Consider the following 19372-nt stretch of genomic DNA (forward strand, 5'->3'; position numbering starts at 1 on the left):
CCAAAGCTGTGATTTTAACCCAGAGCTATAGATTTTAATATCTGCATTCTTTTTTTAAAGATTTTATTTATTTTATTTGAGAGAGAGAGAGAGCACAAGCGGGTGGGGTAGGCAGAGGGAGAGGGAGAAGCAGACTCCCCTATGAGCTGGGAGCCCGACATGGGGCTCAGTCCCAGTACCCCAGGGCCCTGACCTAAGCCGAAGGTAGACGCTTAAACGACTGAGCCACCCAGGTGCCCCTAATACCTGCACTCTTAACTGCAGGGCTGTACTGCTGCACTGCCCCCCTCTATCTGCCTAAATTATGTCCTGTAGTTTATTTGGAATTTATTCCTGATTTTCTTTATTTCTGTGCTCACTTCGGCAGCACATATACTGATTTTCTTTATTTTTTTTTTTTAAGATTTTATTTATTTATTTGAGAGAGAGAATGAGATAGAGCACGAGAGGGGAGATGGTCAGAGGGAGAAGCAGACTCCCCGCCGAGCAGGGAGCCCGATGCGGGACTCGATCCCGGGACTCCAGGATCATGACCTGAGCCGAAGGCAGTCACTTAACCAACTGAGCTACCCAGGCGCCCCCTGATTTTCTTTAAACCAGCTAAGGCTAAGGTTTTGCCTTAGTCCTCTACTTTGGTTTTCTAATGCCTTAACTTCTGTCATCAAGAAATGAGAATAAGCTGGGGCGCCTGGGTGGCTCAGTGGTTAAGTGTCTGCCTTCGGCTCAGGTCATGGTCCCAGGGTCCTGGGATTGAGCCCCACATCGAGCCCCACATCAGGCTCCTTGCTCCGTGGGAAGCCTGCTTCTCCCTCTCTCACTCCCCCTGCTTGTGTTCCTTCTCTTGCTGTCTCTCTCTCTGTCAAATAAATAAATAAAATCTTTAACAAAAAAAATGAGAATAAGTTAAATTGGAAGAACAGTAAACACTATTCCTAAGCTCATCCCAACAGAGCCTGAGAAGTAAGAAATTCTTTTCTCTGCTGATTTTACGTTATGCATTGCTATTTTTATAGGCTGTTCTTCTAAAAACTCGGGGATGTCTTTCTTCAAATCTTAATGACAGCCTGACATCTGGACCATCTGAACCAGTTAAAAAATCAGGATGGATAGATATTTGAGGTTTATGTTATTAAGGCTTGGCCTTTTATTTTATAAATTTTATAGTTTCCTGGTCTTCCTTTATATGCCTGGTTTCTTCTCATTCTGAGGATGTGAGAGTCTGTAATAGTAATTCACCAGTGCCTCTGAGCTCCTCTTTTGTGTTCCACGTGTAGGCACCATTACTGTACCCCAAACTTCCAGGTACATAGGTAGAAACCCCAACTGTTTGGATCGTTCCATTTCCCTTGAACACCTTGTGGCCAAATCATGATGTTCGGTGTACATCATCCTATATGTGTCCTCCCTTCCATTCCATAATCTCCTGCATCATTCGGACCCACAGCTGGTCTCTTGTCTACTGTTCTGGTAGCCTCTTAAATGGTCTCCCTACCTCTAAGGGCTCTCCAAGTATTTGACTTTCTGATGATCAAATGTATGTGAACTTAGAACTGAGAATAATAATGTAGGAATAGCTAGCATTCCCATTAGGTAAACTGTTTTTCAAATAGATTTTAAAATATTCTTTTTAAGATTTTATTTATTTATTTGACAGAGAGAGAGACAGCAAGAGAGGGAACACAAGCAGGAGGAATGGGAGAGGGAGAAGCAGGCTTCCCTCAGAGCAGGGAGCGCAGTGCAGGGCTCGATCCCAGGACCCTGGGATCATGACCTGAGCCGAAGGCAGATGCTTAACGACTGAGCCACACAGGCGCCCCGAGATTTTAAAATATTTTTAAGATTTTATTTATTTATTTAGTGCAAGTTGGGGGGAGGGGCAGAAGGGAAGAGAGAATCTGAAGCAGACTCCTCGCTAAGCGCAGAGCCCGACATAGGGCTCAGTCCCAAGACCCAAGATCATGATCTGAGCCAAAATCAAGAGTCGGAAACTCAACTGACTGAGCCACCCAGACACCCCTCAAATTTGATTTCTAAAGAAATATTAGACTGAGATAGTATGATTCAATTTGCATGCATTCCTGTCTCTCTTATCTTTCATGGGTTCCTAGAGATAGAGGTACTCCTGCTTGTGATGAGCACCTTAGCTTCAGAATCCTCATATACAGCAGTTTAAAGGTGTTACTGTATTTTGGAAATTTAGGATTGTAACACATATACTTGCAACTAGAAAGTCAGTGCATATTAACTTATACCAGAGCAATAGAATTGCTTGGATTTAGAACCAGTAATTTTGGGGGATTAAAAGGTTGGGGATCTCAAACTTTTATTCATGAGAGAATTCACATAGGGTCACTGGAGATTGCCTGGATTTAGATCCCAGCCTCACTGCTCACTAGCTGCAAAACCTTGAGTAAGGTGCTTAATTTCCCTATGCCTCAGTTTCTTCAACTGAAATTTGTGGGGTTTAAATAAATTGGAATATATAATTCATTTAAAGCACTGCCTGGCAATAAAATATGTTAAGCTATTTTTATTTCTGTCATTATCATAACCTCTGTTATGTGCTTTTATAATACTTGGTAATTTTCCTTGAAAGCACTTACCACAGTTATAAGTTATATGCTTGCATAGTAATTTAGTTAAATGCCTATCTGTATCATTAGACAAAGATCTCTGAGGGTAGCGCCTCTGTTAGTTTTGTTCATTATTGGATCCTTGACGCTGAGAATATACTAGATAATGAATATTTATAGAATGAATGTATGAACTTAGAAGAGATTACTTTAGTCAAAAATTTTTCTAAAATAGGTGTAATTAAAATCCTTTTCTGGACTAGGGAGATAGTTAATCTGGCCCATTATTTATGGATAATTGCATGACTCAAAGCCTGCCAGCCCTACAAACTAAATGAATGGTGTGATTATACTGATAATGGGATTGATACTGTGTGACTTGTGGAAATTAAATGCTTTGTGTCATAGTTATAATGTGTATCTCTAATCGCAGAGCTATTCTGTGTTTTTTAAATGTAACTATTTAGAGTGACTTTTTAAATACTGCTGTATGCTTACCATATAAACAGTTTGGTTTGGAGTAAGGGATGTCAAACTACTTTCCTTTATTTACAAAAAGGAGCCAGTTAATCTATTTATTGAGAATGTACTCAGCCACAAGAATTAAAAATATGTAGTTGACATAAAGAAAGCTATTTGTTCCTTTTGATGTAGCAAGGATATATACGTTCAGTTTTTCTAATAATTGGGCTAAGCAGTTTAAAGACTTAGAAGGAGGGGTTGGTTGCTAAGGCATAGTGCTTTTTGACATTTAAAATTGGAATCACATTTTTTGTGAGATTATTCCCTTTCTGGTTTTTAGCAGTAATAGGTCGACCTATGGAAGCCTTTGAATTAATAGATGGAAGCTGCTTGTGAGCCCAGTGCACCCATATCAAATACTTGTGTACATTTAGAGGATGTTTTTGAAGCAGGGAAGAGGAAAAATGGGAGTAAGAAGATCAGATAAGGGACTTCTGTAGTGGTTCCAGTGAGAGACATTGGGAGAGGACACAGGAGTGGATCCGACATATGTTAAGGAGTTAAGTAAGATCAGTGGGAACAAGTGAATGAGAGTGTAGAAGAAGGAGTTAATAGTGTCTAGGTCAGGTGAGTATCTGGATAGTCCTGTGACAAGTAGAGACACAGGCTTGGAGGAAATAAGATGATTTCATTTTGGACTTGATGAGTTGGAAGTACCTTTTATGAATTCCAGGTGAAGATGTCCAGTAACAATTGGAGCCATGAGTATGAAGCTCTAGGATTGGTGATCTAAGCTGGAGATGTATTTTGGGGAATCAGCAGCAAGAGATGGATGTCATTGAAAACTGAATGTGGATGAGATCACCCAAAGAGAATCTGGAGAGAGAAGAGAACAGAGAATCTCTGGAAGGAAGGGCATAGGAGGAGGGAGTGCCCTTTTTTAAAGGGAGACTGGAAGGAGGAATCAGAGAAATAGATAAGAAAGTATGTAAGAAATAAGAGTATGCAATGTCATTGACACTGAATAAAATAATAGGGGAAGAAGGCACATGAGATGTTTGAGGTATAAAGTCAGAGGGGAAGAAGGGGAGGCAACTAGAATCAACTACTCTTTAGAAAAATTGTAATGCCATGAGGAAGAGAGAGGGTAGATAGCTGCTGGAGGGATACATGCCATAAAGAGAGGTCTGGAGTTTTGTTCTTTTTGTGTTTTGCGGTTTGGAGAAGTTTAATCACTTTTATAGGCTGAGAGAAGGATCCAGGAAAAGAATTTGAATATGCAGGAGAGAGAGACAGAAAGACAGACAAAAGGCAGATACATTGGGTTCCCAGAGGTGAGGGAAGAGAATGGGGTTGGTACCCAGATGAAGTAGTTATGGACAGAAGGATGGTAACTTATTTTTATTGTTGAATCATGAGAATGCCTCTTTTTCTTTAGTCTCAGAGGTACTGATGAGAGTCCCAAGGGGTCTTCTTTAGGAAAAATCATTTTGCCAGCAGGTTGAATTTTCAAAAGGGACCAGAAAGTGAGAAATGTTAAATATAAAGGTGTTTGGGGGATTAAAAAAAATCTTTATCCTTGCTTGAGACCTTGCTGAGAACCAGGGTGAGGTCAAGAAATACCCTTACTTGGGGTGCCTGGGTGGCTCAGTCTGTTAAGTATCTGCCTTTGGCTCAGGTCATGATCCCCGAGGTCCTGGGTTCAAGCCCCACATCGGGCTCCCTGCTCAGCGGGGAGCCTGCTTCTCCCTCTCCCTCTGCCTGCTGCTCCCCCTGCTTGTGTGCACGCTCTCTCTCTGTCAGATAAATGAATAAAATCTTAAAAAAAAAATACCCTTATTTGATGGATGTGTTAACTAAGTAACCTTATTGTGGTAATCATTTCCCAATATATGCATGTATCAAATAATCACATTGTACACAATGTTCTATGTCATTCTCAACCCAACAAAGCTGTAGAGGGAGGAAAGAAACTAGATTAGTGATTGCCTAGGGCTGGAGTTGGGGAGGGGATGGGCAGATTAGGGAGTGATAACTAGAGGATATGGGGTTTCTTTTTGGAATGATGAAAATATTCTAAAATGGATCATGAGGATGGTTGCAGACTCTGAATATACTAAAAAACCATTGAATTGTACTCTTTAAATGAGTGAATTGTATGGTATGTAAATTACATGTTACGTGATTATATCTCAAAAGCAGTTTCTTTCCCCTTTCCCCAAAAGAGATACCCTTACTCAGTCAGAAGATGCACTCCTTTACCTTTTATTTCTTGGAATTTTTTGACTCCAAAGCCCTAGCACATTTGACCTGAAGTGCAAAGTTCAGTTTTCATAAAAATCTTAGGGGTTTCATAGACTTATGCATCTGGGGCAGAAAGCAGGAAGCTGCTCAAAAAAAAAAAAAAGGTTCAGAGAGATCATATTGTTTGTTTAGATGAGATTTAGGGTAGAAAACAATGCTCAGATGTCTAAGTGGTTGGAGGGAAATTATTCAAGGCAAAAGTAATTATCTTTATTCTCAATAATCACAACATTTATTTAGAAAGTCATAAAAATCCCTCACTTTTTGTTTTTTTTAATCTTCATAAAAATCCTTTAATAGTGGGGGATCCGATTTTTGTCTCTAAAGATAATGCCACTAAAATATTGGGGACCATTTGGAATTACAGCAAACAAAATAATAAAAAGCATTAGCCTCTTTTCAAGATGAGAAGTATTTGTATTTGTACCTGGGAAACTCCTTACATTTCTAGTTACTATGTTGAAAGACCTAATATAATTAGAGAAAAAAATATGTAAGTTCAGTTCAACAAGTATTTTAGTGCCAAGTCTGTGCCATTCACTGTCTTAAGGGGTCTTGCAAAGAATACAACCCATTACTAGCCCCCAGGGAGCTCATAGTTTGGAAGGGGAGAAAAATGTGAAGTGGTTATAATACTGTGGGATAAAAGTAGCAGTGGAGGTTTGTAGTGTACAGAGGTTGCAGAGAAAAAGGAACAACTTCCCAAAGGAAGGGACAAGCAAACTAGGTGCTAAACAATGACAGGATTTCACCAGATGGACAGAGGGACCTAGGATATTTGAGAGAGAAGGATATGCTCATATAATGCTTAGGGGTATGAAATATCATGGTATATTCAGAGAATTATAAGTAGTTCAGTGCTCATGGAACATAACTATAAGTGATTGAGACAAGAGCGTTTTGCAGGGATTAATTAATTCATCAGCCACACAATCAAATTTATATTTTTTGACTTAACTTTCTGGAGTAACCTTGCTGGTAGGAGAGATATCACCTAATAGGTGCCTACAAGACTTCAGGCAGGAGATGATAGGGGCCTGGATTGAAGAGAGGACTATTAGGGATGGAGAGAAGTCAGATATGGGAGAGAGATAGGAGATAAAACATACTGAATCAGGTGCTTGATATGTTTTGGGGTAAAGAAGTCAGATAGGGCTGAAGGAACAACTGTTTTATGAAGAAAAAATTTAACTATATTACATATTTTGGTCTAGAGTGGTAAAGACTGGAGAATAAGATACATTTCCCCCTTTGAAGTCTGTAAATTGAATATAGTCTGGATTATGAATGACAACCAGAACTAAAACTCACCCCCTCATACATGAACAAGGTAAATATGGGATCAATAAGAGAAATTAATGCTTCATAAACTAGGCATATCTCCTGCATTAAGTCTGTTGCAATATCATCCATCCCACTGTACACTCGAGAAATAAGAGTGAAAAAGGCAGATGATGGTGATCATGAAAATGGTTTGGTTTTGTTATCCACTGACAATAGCGGTTTGAGAACCACTGTTCTTGAGGAAGCAGAATTTTTTTGTTACATACACACATAAGGTATTACGCTACCCCCATCTGCTTTTTGGAAGTGGATGCTCCTGAGTATTTTCACCATTATTCCCTGGCTTTGTCCTGTACCTCTAAAGTCTTGTGATCCATTTACAGATTGATGATGCTAATTCTAAGGCAGAATTTATAGTCTTCTCTCACCTTTTACCCTTCCTACTCTAATGAAGTATAAGTCATGTAGACCTTATTCCCTCTGCTTTTCTTCATGACTTCTCACTTTGTTGATAAACTGTAAAGGCATATATATATATATATATATATGGATATGGATATGGATATTAAACTGGAGTCTGCAGAGGGGGAGTAAGACCATCATTGGGGCCATTTCTTTATATCCTGAAAAACAGTAGAGGGAAGGAAAACCACAGTGTTACCTGGAGTCTGGACTCTATCAAAATGTAAAAGCGTGGACACCGATGACTAGCTCCTGGAGGCCTGCCTAGAATGAGAAAGAAGAATTATCTCTAGAAATATCAACACTTCGAGATGTATCTCCACTTTGGAAATACATGAGACTAAAAATAGTCTCTTGAGTCTCTCTACCTTTAATTCATCAGGGACACACACACCATTTGTCTTCTTTCTCTCCTTTCTCATTCAGCTCCATCAACACCAACCTCATTTGATTCCAAACAGAGTGACATGTTTGTGTCCAGTGAGAACCAAGTCTTTGTTTCCATTGAGCTCTCTGTAGAATCTCACCATTCTTACTGCCACCACCCAGTTCTGTCATTCCTACTTAAACAGCCTATTGGTCTTTTGACTTGAGGCTCTCCTTTTCTCACTCTATCCTGTGTATCCATGCCTGATTGATTTCTCCCAAACACGGCTATTATCAGGACTACTATTGTCCTTTGCTCAAAAATTTTCAATGATGTCTTCATTTGTGCCATGGTACAAATCTGCTTTATCTCTACTCTTCTTCCACTTTTCCATGATCCCTTCATCTGAAATATTCTACAATAGTCTTGGCTGTTTCCTTAAAATCCTGTGAACAGAGGCTACACCTTTCTTCTGTGCTTGCTTCCTTTCGCCTGGAATGTCTTCTTTTCCCCCTTCCATCTAAACCCAACCGAGTCTTCAAAACTTAATTCAAAACCAGTCCCTGTAAATGGTTTTTACTTGTCTAATCTGTCTTTCTGATTTCCCTCTTCTCTGAAATGTAGTAGTAGTTGAAGTTTGTACCACACAAAAATGGTATGTGATTACATATCATTATTAATTGTTTATTTTTGTTTCAGTTGTGTTAATTTTTTTTCTCCAAATAAGTTGTAAGTTTCTCGAGAACTTATTTAGAATTTCATCCTGGGGGAGACCAGATTCCCTGAGCTAGGCAACTGTCAGTGGTTTTTCCAAAACTACTGCTGAAATTATCTTTGTGCTAGTTAAGTTGGGTTGCTCTTATGTCTGGGCGGGAGTTCAAGTCTGATAAATAATATCTTGCATAATGTTATTTCCAAGTACAGTACAGTATAATAGTATCTGTACTTATTCTAAATTTGTCAAACTTTATCTTACAGCTATTTCTGCATTTGAAGTTCAGCCAATTTCTACTGAGGTCCAAGAAGGTGGAGTTGCTAGATTTGCATGCAAGATTTCCTCAAACCCTCCTGCAGTCATAACATGGGAATTAAATCGGACAACTCTACCTGTAACTATGGACAGGTAAATGCAGCTTTTGTCTTTGGAGACGATGCAGGAGTAACGAAGGTGTCATGAGACTTATGGGGGAAAGACCATGATGGAGCTTATTTTCATTTACAGTAGCAATTACCAACCTCTTAAAGATATTTCAAACTTAGGCAAAGAATTAGATCATCAGTCTCTGGCACGTGGGGAATAATTTCTGATTTTTGGTTTAGATCATAATTCAAATAACCTTTCTTACTGCTTTGTTGCTTTCCTTAAACATCTTTTCCAACCATAGGACCACCTGAGCACCTGCTTTGTAGCCCAAGGATTTAGGAAACCAAATTAGACCTTCAGTGCTGGCAATAGCAATACTACTATAGGGGTCTCCAATATGCCCTGGTACCTGCCCATTCTGTCTCCACCTCCCACTTCCAGTCTCCTCTCGGCTACACACACACACACACACACACACACACACCCGCTCACCCCCACCACCCCCCGCAGTGCTCTGCAGGTGGTTGAGGTTTAAGGATCAAGAACTTAGTAGCGCCTTCATAAAGTTTAATTCCTGTCCTCATGAGTAGCAGTATTCCAAAGTAGGTAAAAATCATTTACTAAAATCTCATGATACTAAGATGGAAGAAGTTATTCAAGAAAGTGTTTAAAAAAAAAAACAAACTTAGATTCAGGTGTATCTTGGAGAATATATCTGTATTAATAGGCAAGAAATCAGGATTTGAAAAAAATCATACTAAGCCCTAGATCACCAGTTATATAAGCTATAATGTCAAATGTAACTCTGTATAAAATAAGGCTGGTAGAGGGCACCTGGGTGGCTCAGTTGGTTAAGCGACTGCCTTCGGCTCAGGTCATGATCCTGGAGTCCTGGGATCGAGTCCCGCATCGGGCTCCCTGCTCAGCAGGGAGTCTGCTTCTCCCTCTGACCCTCCTCCCTCTCATGCTCTCTGTCTCTCATTCTCTCTCTCTCAAATAAATAAATAAAATCTTTAAAAAAAAAAAATAAATAAGGCTGGTAGATTTCACAAACCACATACTGCATAGTTACGTATGTTTTAGAGACCTGTAGTGACCCAAATAAAAACAATTGAATCAAGCTAATTGTTTTAAATGGTCTTTAAAGTATTGCATCTGGCACTTTAAAAAGGTTGAATATATTAATCATAGAATACATGTTAAAATAAAATATAAAATCTACTACAAAGAATTTAGTCATCTTTCTTCCTGTAACAGGATAACTGCCCTACCAACAGGAGTATTGCAAATCTATGATGTTGGCCAAAGGGATGCTGGGAATTACCGTTGTGTTGCTGCTACCGTAGTCCACAGACGTAAAAGTATGGAAGCCTCTCTGACGGTGATTCCAGGTACTGTCCCAGCTATTAATTTTTCTTCTGTGGCTGTAATAGTATGCTATAAAATAGCATTTTAATTTCATGTAAATTATTGTAATCTAGTTGGAAATGGTCATTTTTATCCCTCTTAGGTTCCTCCTCTTTCACAGGCCAGCTTATTTTATGTTAACATCTTTAAGAACAACATCTTTAAGAAAGAATGAATATTTGTTTTGTAACTATTTCACTTTTGTTTTTAAAATATAAAATGCGAAATGAGAAAAACGATTATCCATTTCCACCAAAATTGTCCATTGTCAATAAAGATATATTTGTTTCCAGTTTGTATTTTTTTGTTTGTTGTTTTAAGAAAAATTATAATTTGCATTTGTAAAAATGATACATGCTTATCATAAAGAGTGATGTCTATAAAAGTATAAAAATAAAAATTTTTACATTAAACAATGTAAAAAAGTACAGATAGAAGTTTAAAAATATCCCCATTCCAATATCCAGAAATTATCATTGTTAACATTAAGCGAACGTAATTTTCTATATTTTGCCATACATAAATATAGTTAGAAGGGAAACTAGCTAAAGAGATGAATATGAAGAAAGAAATATGTATCTTATTAAAATGGAATTACACATAGATACTAGTTTTTATTTTTAAATAATTTAAATTTACTTGAATATAGTGGAAGAAAATCTGGACTAAAGACATTGGTGAACTTCATATGAATGTTTATTTTTCACAAGATTCCTAAAATATCCTTGAAGGTTAAAAAATCTCTTTGGAAAACATTGAGAAACTGAAATTACATTTTTAACACTATGTTTTAATATCAGGTAGTGTCTTTTAGCTTCCTGGTATGAAAGATTAAAGACAAAAGCACTCCCACACTTCTTTTCTTCTCCCCACTGTCACATAAATTCTTAACAAGATTGGCGAAAGGATTAAATGAATGTTTGAGCCTCAATTAAAAGGGAATGATATGGCAACAACCTAAATGTCCATCAACTGAAGAATGGATAAATAAAATGTGTTCTATTGATAAAATTAAATTCTATTCTGTTATTACTCAATAAAAAGAAATGAAATACTGGTACACGTTGCAACACAGATGAATCTTGAAAACATTATGCTAAGTGAAAAGAAGCCAGTTACCAAAAGACCATATAATACATGGTTCCTTTGTTAAGAAATGTCTAGAAAAGGCAAATCCAGAGAGACAGAAAGATTAGTGGTTGCCAGGCTGTGGAGAGAGGAGATTGCTAATGGGTGTGGTGTTTCTTTTTGGGGTTCTAAAGTTGATTGTGATAATAGTTACACAACTCTGAAAATACTAAAAATCATTGAAGTACTTAAAATTGTGAATTGCGTATGATGTGAGTTATATCTCAATAAAGTTATTTTTTAAGTGAATAACAAGGATATTTTAACTTGTCTCACTTATTATATCTTATTTGTAATTTATTTTCATATTGTGCCTTTCCTCCTCAAAGCTGAAGAGTCTAATTCCTTCTACACACCAACCATTATAGCAGGCCCACAGAACATAACAACATCTCTTCATCAGACAGTTGTTTTGGAATGCGTGGCCACGGGAAATCCCAAACCAATCATTTCTTGGAGCCGCCTTGGTAAGTTTTCTCAGGGAAAAAAGTCTTTAAACTTTGTTGATTTTAATGAAACTGACAGAATGTTTATTTTATATGCAAAACACATGTTTGTCATTTAAGTGGCTTTTAACTTTTTGGCATTTCAGTGTGTAGAGAAAAGGTTTTTGTATAGCAAATTTTATACTTTTTATGGTATGATTAGATGGTGATCTTTTGACATAATTTTAGATCTTATGTTACATTATTTTAACTGAAGTCTTCTCTTGGAAATAGATCACAAGTCCATTGATGTCTTTAACACTCGGGTACTGGGAAATGGTAATCTCATGATATCTGATGTCAAGCTGCAGCACGCTGGAGTGTATATTTGTCGGGCCACAACCCCAGGCACGCGCAACTTTACAGTTGCCATGGCAACCTTAACTGTCTTAGGTATGTTTTATTTCATGCTGCATTCAGGAGAATCTCGTATTTTAACATTTATTGTATTATCTCATTCATCGCTTACTTCCTCCTTTCTTGAACTTTGTAGCGTTGATATGAAGGTTGATATGAAATACTGTAATCCAACAATGAATTTTAGAAGAAAGTTAAAGCTCTGGGTTAAAATGTAACTAACTATAATGCTTAAGTCACCCTCCTGTTTGCCGGCATACCATTATGTTCCTTCTTATTTAAGCATCTCTTTTATGTCTTTGTTACCCACCCACAAATCCACATATCCATTTACCAATCTAAAACTTTAATCTGTTGATTGTATGCGTTCACAAGTGGCTATATATTATTGGGCTTAGTTAAGTAGGATTATAGTGTACCTATTTTTAGTGTGTTGACACAGAGGGTCTCAATAGGGAAAACCTCGAGGGAGTGGACATCTAAATGAACAATGCTGAGAAAAGGCATCTGGATAGTTATATGTAGAGTGTAGATAAGAGGCTCAGAATGTTAAATATTTTCAAGGATGGGACTTGAGTCATTTGCCGAACTCTTCCTTGACTCTTTGTATCATTCCTGTTGGAGACATGGACATTTTTCTCTGTTCTTTTTTCTTTAAAAATAGCTCCTCCTTCATTTGTTGAATGGCCAGAAAGTTTAACAAGGCCTCGAGCTGGTACTGCTCGATTTGTGTGTCAAGCAGAAGGAATCCCCTCACCCAAAATGTCATGGTTGAAAAATGGGAGGAAGATACATTCAAATGGGAGAATTAAAATGTACAACAGGTGGGCTATGTCACTTTGCTACTATTTTAGAGAAGATATAATGGCTTTAGTAATTGCCATGTGAACTGGTTGTAATATCAAATATCTAAATTATCTTGCTTTTTTAAACTAAAATAAGAAATTTAGATTCTGAAGGGGGGTGGGAAATGAGAGGGGGAGACAAACCATGAGAGACTATGGACTCTGAGAGAGAAACTGAGGGTTCTAGAGGGGAGGGGGGCGGGGGGATGGGTTAGCCTGGTGATGGGTATTAAAGAGGGCACGTATTAAATGGAGCACTGAGTGTTATACGCAAACAATGAATCATGGAACACTACATCAAAAACTAATGATGTAATGTATGGTGATTAACATAATGTATGGTGATTAACATAACATAATAAAATAAAATATGAAAAGAAAAAGAAATTAAGATTCTAACATCAGCACGCCATAGATCCTTTTGTATTTTATATGTGGATCATGGAAGTGGTAGATTATAATGAAATAAATGTTGGACAGTCCCCTAGACCTGGGTTCTAGTCCTGATGAGCCAATAGCTAAGTTATTAGCAAGCATATTAACCCTTTGGGGCCTCAGTTCCTTCTTCCATTAAAAAGAGAAAATTAGAAGGAAATATTCAAATCTCAAGGAATTTTTCAAACTTAATGATTTTTAGAACTCATTTTTATTAGTATAAATATGAATCTTCTTAAAACATTGCCATATGTTTAATAAAACTTAAAAATTTTTTGTTGATCTGAATTTATGTAACATTGCAATATTATATAAGTTAGATGCTATTACAGAGTAATATACTTTTTTATAAAAGCCAAATTTTTTTTTAAGGTTTTATTTATTTGACAGAGAGAGACACAGCGAGAGAGGGAACACAAGCAGGGGGAGTGGGAGAGGGAGAAGCAGGCTTCTGGTGGAGCAGGGAGCCCAATGCGGGGCTTGATCCCAGGACCCTGGGATCATGACCTGAGCCGAAGGCAGACGCTTAATGACTGAGCCACCCAGGCACCCCTAAAAGCCAAATTTTAAAAAAGAGATTAGTCTTTCACCTAAAGCAAGCAGGGTTTGGATATCACTATTACTTAAACTCAGAAAATAAGAGTAATTTTAAGCAACTCAGATTTTTCAGTAGGGTTGATTACACAGTTTTTTGTTCTTTGTAATTTTTGTCACTTAAAATGAGAGTGAACTTAGCAATAGTTTAACTTTATTTTTACATCATTCTTAGAATTTTTCATAAAAATATTTTTTTCTTTTCTCAGTAAATTGGTAATTAACCAGATTATTCCTGAAGATGATGCTATTTATCAGTGCATGGCTGAGAACAGCCAAGGATCTATTTTATCTAGAGCCAGACTGACCGTAGTAATGTCAGAAGACAGACCCAGTGCTCCCTACAACGTGCATGCTGAAACCATGTCAAGTTCAGCAATCCTTTTAGCTTGGGAGAGGCCACTTTATAATTCAGACAAAGTCATCGCTTATTCTGTGCACTATATGAAAGCAGAAGGTAAGCAATTTGAGGAGTATTTATTTTCAACTGCTACTTGCTGTCAATAATTTCAGTATGAATGATGTCTTAAATAATCCAGAAAATGTTTTTGAAGTTCTATGGCATTTATCTCTTTTAATAAAATAATCTATCACCTGCATATCAGTTTTTGCTAAATGTTTTTATTATTGTATACTTTGTATATATAAGTATAGTTTAAGATTTTGTTTAGAAATAAGTACCATCTCTGCCTGCTAAAAATTACAGAGTGGTGGAGTAATGAATTTCATTCCAGCCAAGATATAAATTCTTTAGCTACGACTTAATATTCCAATTTAAGTATACAGTTACATAGGAGCAATGTTGTAATCGGTTCATAAAATAATACGGTGAATTATGGTCACTATAGCACGTTATTTTTAAGGGGGGGGGGAGTAAACATTATCAGATCCCCATAAGTTGATTTTATATGTTTTGAATGTTTCCTGAAAACATTTAAAACTCTGAATATTGAACAGGACTCTCTTTGTTGATACGTCATTTCTTCTATAAAAGTAGAAATCAAATCTGTCTTAAAATTTTTATTCAGAACTATTCCATTGTTTTTGCAATCTTTTTTGCCCTAATATTTTCTTTTGGCAAAAAAATTCGAGGGAAAGGAAAAGCTACTTAGAAATCCTAGAGATTTCTCTATTGATCTCTCATAGAAACCACAGAAGTTTACAAATTTTAGTTGTGCACAGTCTAGATTTTATGCAGTAGACATTAAAACAAATCCTAGCACCCAAAAATGATGGTATGATAAAATTGTCCATATAAACAGGTGGTTTGTTGTTGTTTGTTTTTTATACTTTGAAGTAGTATTTTGAAAAGGAATATTTTGAATTTAAATCAGGGGTTGTTTTAGCAAGAAGAATGAAAGTCTAACTGAGCATGTTGGAGTATGTTAATTCCCTTCTTAGTGATTTAGGAAGGTAAAAGGAATGCTGGTTTTGGTGGAGACCACTCTTGTTCGCTATTATGGTCATTTCATTAGAGCCTCCACATGCAGCTCAGTGGTCTATTCAAGGACAGAACAAGGCTTTTTAATTCGAACTCAAGGACCTTGTTTGGTAGGTCAGAAATCGTACTATGCAGTTCCTAATTAACAAGCCATTAGCCAGTCTGTTGTGAAATGGCTGTAATCTTGTCTAATTAAAATGCTATCAAGTTAATTCAGAAATGTGGGAAAACTTAATAGTGGAATTTGCCTTCTGTTTTGTTTATAAATCCAGTGAGGGGGAGAAGGGCCTTGGTCCTTAGAGCGTTTTGATGAAGTTGACGTGCATTTACCGTGAATTGTTCGCAAAGCCCAGGAGCTGCCAGTGTGCTTATTCCCCTTTACAGATCCGCGCCGTAGGAATTAAATCACACAAAGGCAAATTCTGTTCTATATCTTGCCATGCATATTTTATTAAGAATTGCTGAGAAATTTTTTTTTTTCCTCTTTGGCAGGGGAAAAAGTTCGTTGTGGAACAAAGTGTTTTGAAGCACATTCTGTGCCTCCCAGTTCTTTTGCTTCCAGTATAAATAAAAAGAACAACTTGTGTCAGTCAAATTTAATAGAATCTCTAGGGCCAAAATGAGATCTTTTGCAGGACGACTTTTGGTTTGGTTTGTTTTTATAAAGCCTGGAGACTTTACATTCCCATAAAGCCTAGAGCCTTTACGTTCCCTACTGTCTCTCCATTTACTTTTAAAAGGAAAAAGAAGCCATGCGTTTAAGCAAGTAAAACTTACACTGTTTCAAACTACGGTGTTCTGTAACATTACACTCTCTTGTGTTACTGCTCTACATTGTCTCTGCTATGGGTTTTGACTGGATATTAAAACAAATTTAGAAGAGATTAATTATTTTCAGTTTGATTTACTAGGGAAGAATTCAAACTACTAATTTGTAGCAAGATGTAGTTACTTTTAGAAGTCACATTTCTTTTTTTTTTTTAAAGGGTCACAAAAGATAACAGAGATTAGACAGGAGGATCAGTGTGTCACAGTAAGGGAAATTGGTCTTGTTCATTTTGAATACTCCTAATTTTTAAACGCTGATTCTTTAATCTAGGTTTAAATAATGAAGAGTATCAAGTAGTCATCGGAAATGACACAACTCATTATATTATTGATGACTTAGAACCTGCTAGCAATTATACTTTCTACATTGTGGCATATATGCCAATGGGAGCCAGCCAGATGTCTGACCATGTGACACAGAATACTTTAGAGGATGGTAAGAAAACACAGTCTATGTCATTTAAGTATGAACATTAATATGTTTAATCCATTTCAATGAAAAAATGTGTTTTAAATTAGAGAAAATATCCTCTTTTTGGTTAAAAAAAATAATCGAAACAGGTATGGTAACTGGCAGGCTAGTTTGCCATTTCAAATTTGACCCTCACTTTTTGACAATAAGATGATAAGTGTAGAGTTTTTATAACTTATAATGTGTAACATAAATTTTAATAATAAAAATCTTATATTATTGTATTTCTTCAAGTTTCCTAGTGTAAATTGTAAATACATTGACGTTTTAAAAAATTGTTTTTTTTGACATTGCAGGGTTTTTTTGAGTGGAACAAAATGTGAAATTTCCTAAGCATAAATAAATATAAATATAACGAGTAAATATATAATGAACAGAGGTCAGAGGTCTTGGACCTCTGAAACTGGGAGTTTTTGAAATTTAGTAAACTGTCAGTTAAAAAATATTCTTTAAAAATCAGCAGTTAGTCTATTTTTAGGTATAATATGTTTATTCTGCTTAAGAAGGAAAGTAATAGTTGTTACAGACCCTGGGTTGGAAGTTGAGTTGTAGTCCTTTTGAGGGCAGGCCTCCATATATTCTTGTAATGGTGGGAGATCCATTAGTAAAGTCCTGAGACTGATTCTCCTCCTCTGATTCGTCATCTCTCTCTCCAGGGGCTCTCTAGAAGGCCCTTTTTGTACCCGTCACTGGGAAAAGGGAATGATTTAACATATGCTTAATTATACTGTTCCTCCTTTACAGATGTTTTCTCATCCTCACAAAATGGCCCACCCTTAGTTTTCAAAACATTTTTTTGAAGCATTGTTTCATTTATTTGAGAGGGAGAGAGACAGAGACAGAGAGCGTGAGCAGAGGGAAGGGTAAAGGGAGAGGGAGAAGCAGACTCCCCGCTAAGCAGGGAGTCAGACAGGGGGCTCCATCCCAGGACCCTGGGATCATGACCTGAGCAGAAGGCAGATGCTTAACCACCTAAGCCACACAGGTGTCCTTCAAAACTTTTTTTTTTTTTTTAAGATTTTATTTATTTATTTGACAGAGAGAGAGACAGCAAGAGAGGGAACACAAGCAGGGCGAGTGGGAGAGGGAGAAGCAGGCTTCCCACTGAGCAGGGAGCCCGATGCGGGGCTCGATCCCAGGACCCTGGGATCATGACCTGAGCCAAAGGCAGACGCTTAACGACTGAGCCACCCAGGCGCCCCAAAACATTTTTATGTAGATTATTTCCATATCATTTTCTTTGTTCATTTGGTCCCAGATCTCTTACTTACATCTCTATTATGCCACTTATTAGATGTTTATAAATTCAGAGTTTGACTAAATGAAAAAAATTACTGATCTGGATGCTCAATTCCAATTCAGTTTTCATTTAACAGTCTGTTCCATTTTAGGGGCATCTGGGTGGCTCAGTGTCCTGCATGGGGCTCCCTGCTCAGTGGGAAGCCTGCTTCTCCCTCTCCCTCTGCCCCTCCCCCTGCTTATGTGCTCTCTCTCTCTCTCTCAAATAAATAAATAAAATCTTTAAAAAAAAAAAAGTCTGTTCCATTTTAGAGTGAATCACAGTATTTATGACCTCTCAAATTCTCATCACATTTAACCTCTGACATGTATATCTAAGGTGAAACACAGGCTGGGGGCGTGTGCTGTTTTGGGGTTTGTGGGGGTTTTTTGGTGTATTCCTCCCTATATCCTTAAAGGAAAGGAGTCTGACCATAGCAAGCTACTTGTTAAAACTTGCCAGTTCCAGTTAAGTTATGATCTCAGAGTTCTTTTTCCTTTAAACCTTTTCTTACTCTGTAACTTTTTTACTTAATGAAGTTTCATTTTGTTTTCTGAATAACACAGACTTCTGACCCTACTTTTCACGTTTCTACACCAGTTTCTCCACATTTCCTAAGCCCATACGTCTCAAACGGAGATGTGTGGGTGTCCTAGGGGCACGGCCGCATGCAGCAGATACAACTAACACTTGTGGAGGGCTTGCCCCTGCCTGTTCTAAAAACCTTCTCTCCGTTATCTCATTTAATCCCTACATAACCCTGTGATAGAAGAACTGTTGTTATATAAGACACAGTAAAGTAGAGGGGATAAGAATGTGGGCTTTGTTCAGTCTGCCTACATCTGCTCCTTCACTAACGACCTGTGTGACCTTGGGCAAGCGGTTTGACCTCTTTGTACCTCAGTTTCCTCAGCTATAATGATCATGGTGCTTCCTTTGGTTTTTGTGAGAATTCATGAGTTCATACATATCAAGGACTCAGAAATGCTTAATAAATTGATTTTCTCTTTTCCAACTATTAGTTCATTCATGCAACAAATATTCATTGAGTACCTGCTGTGTGTTATTTGATAGTAGTGAACAAAAGAGACAAAAAATTGTCCCTGATTTCATGGCGTTTACTTTCTAATGGGAGAGGGGGCAGAGGAACAATAAACAAGATAAACAGTCCATTATGTAATTATATGCTATGTGGGATATTGATAAGTATCTAGGAGAAGGGGAAAAAAGCAAGGAAAGGGAGTATGAAATGTTGGGAGGGTTTGAGACTTGAGACAGGGTCACCCAAGAAAGGCTCACTGAGTAGGTGACATTTGAATGAAAACTTGAAGGAAGTGAAGGTGCGGGAGCTGGTGAAGCAGGTGACTGGGGGAGGTGCACGCTCGGCAGAGGAAGTGGACATTGCTGAGGGCTGCAGTGGAGGGAATGGGTGGAAAGCAGTAGGAGATTGGGGCCCTGAATCCATGAGGAGCCGACCCTGTAAGTACATAGGGCTTTGTATGAAGTCACAGTGAGGACTTGGGCTTTTACTTTCAGTGACACTTCGCTTTCTTTGGTTCTCTATG

At 37.6% G+C, this 19372-nt stretch overlaps 1 protein-coding gene across 1 annotated transcript in view; it reads left to right on the forward strand.

The window, feature by feature from the left end:
• The window catches only part of PRTG (protogenin), a 121607-nt gene that overhangs the window by 49540 nt on the left and 52695 nt on the right, over positions 1 to 19372 (forward strand). Inside the window, exons 3-9 of the mRNA XM_036101615.2 lie at positions 8431 to 8575; positions 9794 to 9927; positions 11401 to 11538; positions 11791 to 11949; positions 12578 to 12737; positions 13997 to 14244; positions 16328 to 16492. Coding sequence (XP_035957508.2) covers positions 8431 to 8575; positions 9794 to 9927; positions 11401 to 11538; positions 11791 to 11949; positions 12578 to 12737; positions 13997 to 14244; positions 16328 to 16492 — 1149 coding nt within the window. The remainder of the gene's footprint in view (positions 1 to 8430; positions 8576 to 9793; positions 9928 to 11400; positions 11539 to 11790; positions 11950 to 12577; positions 12738 to 13996; positions 14245 to 16327; positions 16493 to 19372) is intronic.

The sequence above is a fragment of the Halichoerus grypus genome, chromosome 8, assembly GCF_964656455.1.
Source record: "Halichoerus grypus chromosome 8, mHalGry1.hap1.1, whole genome shotgun sequence".
Lineage (NCBI taxonomy): Eukaryota > Metazoa > Chordata > Mammalia > Carnivora > Phocidae > Halichoerus > Halichoerus grypus.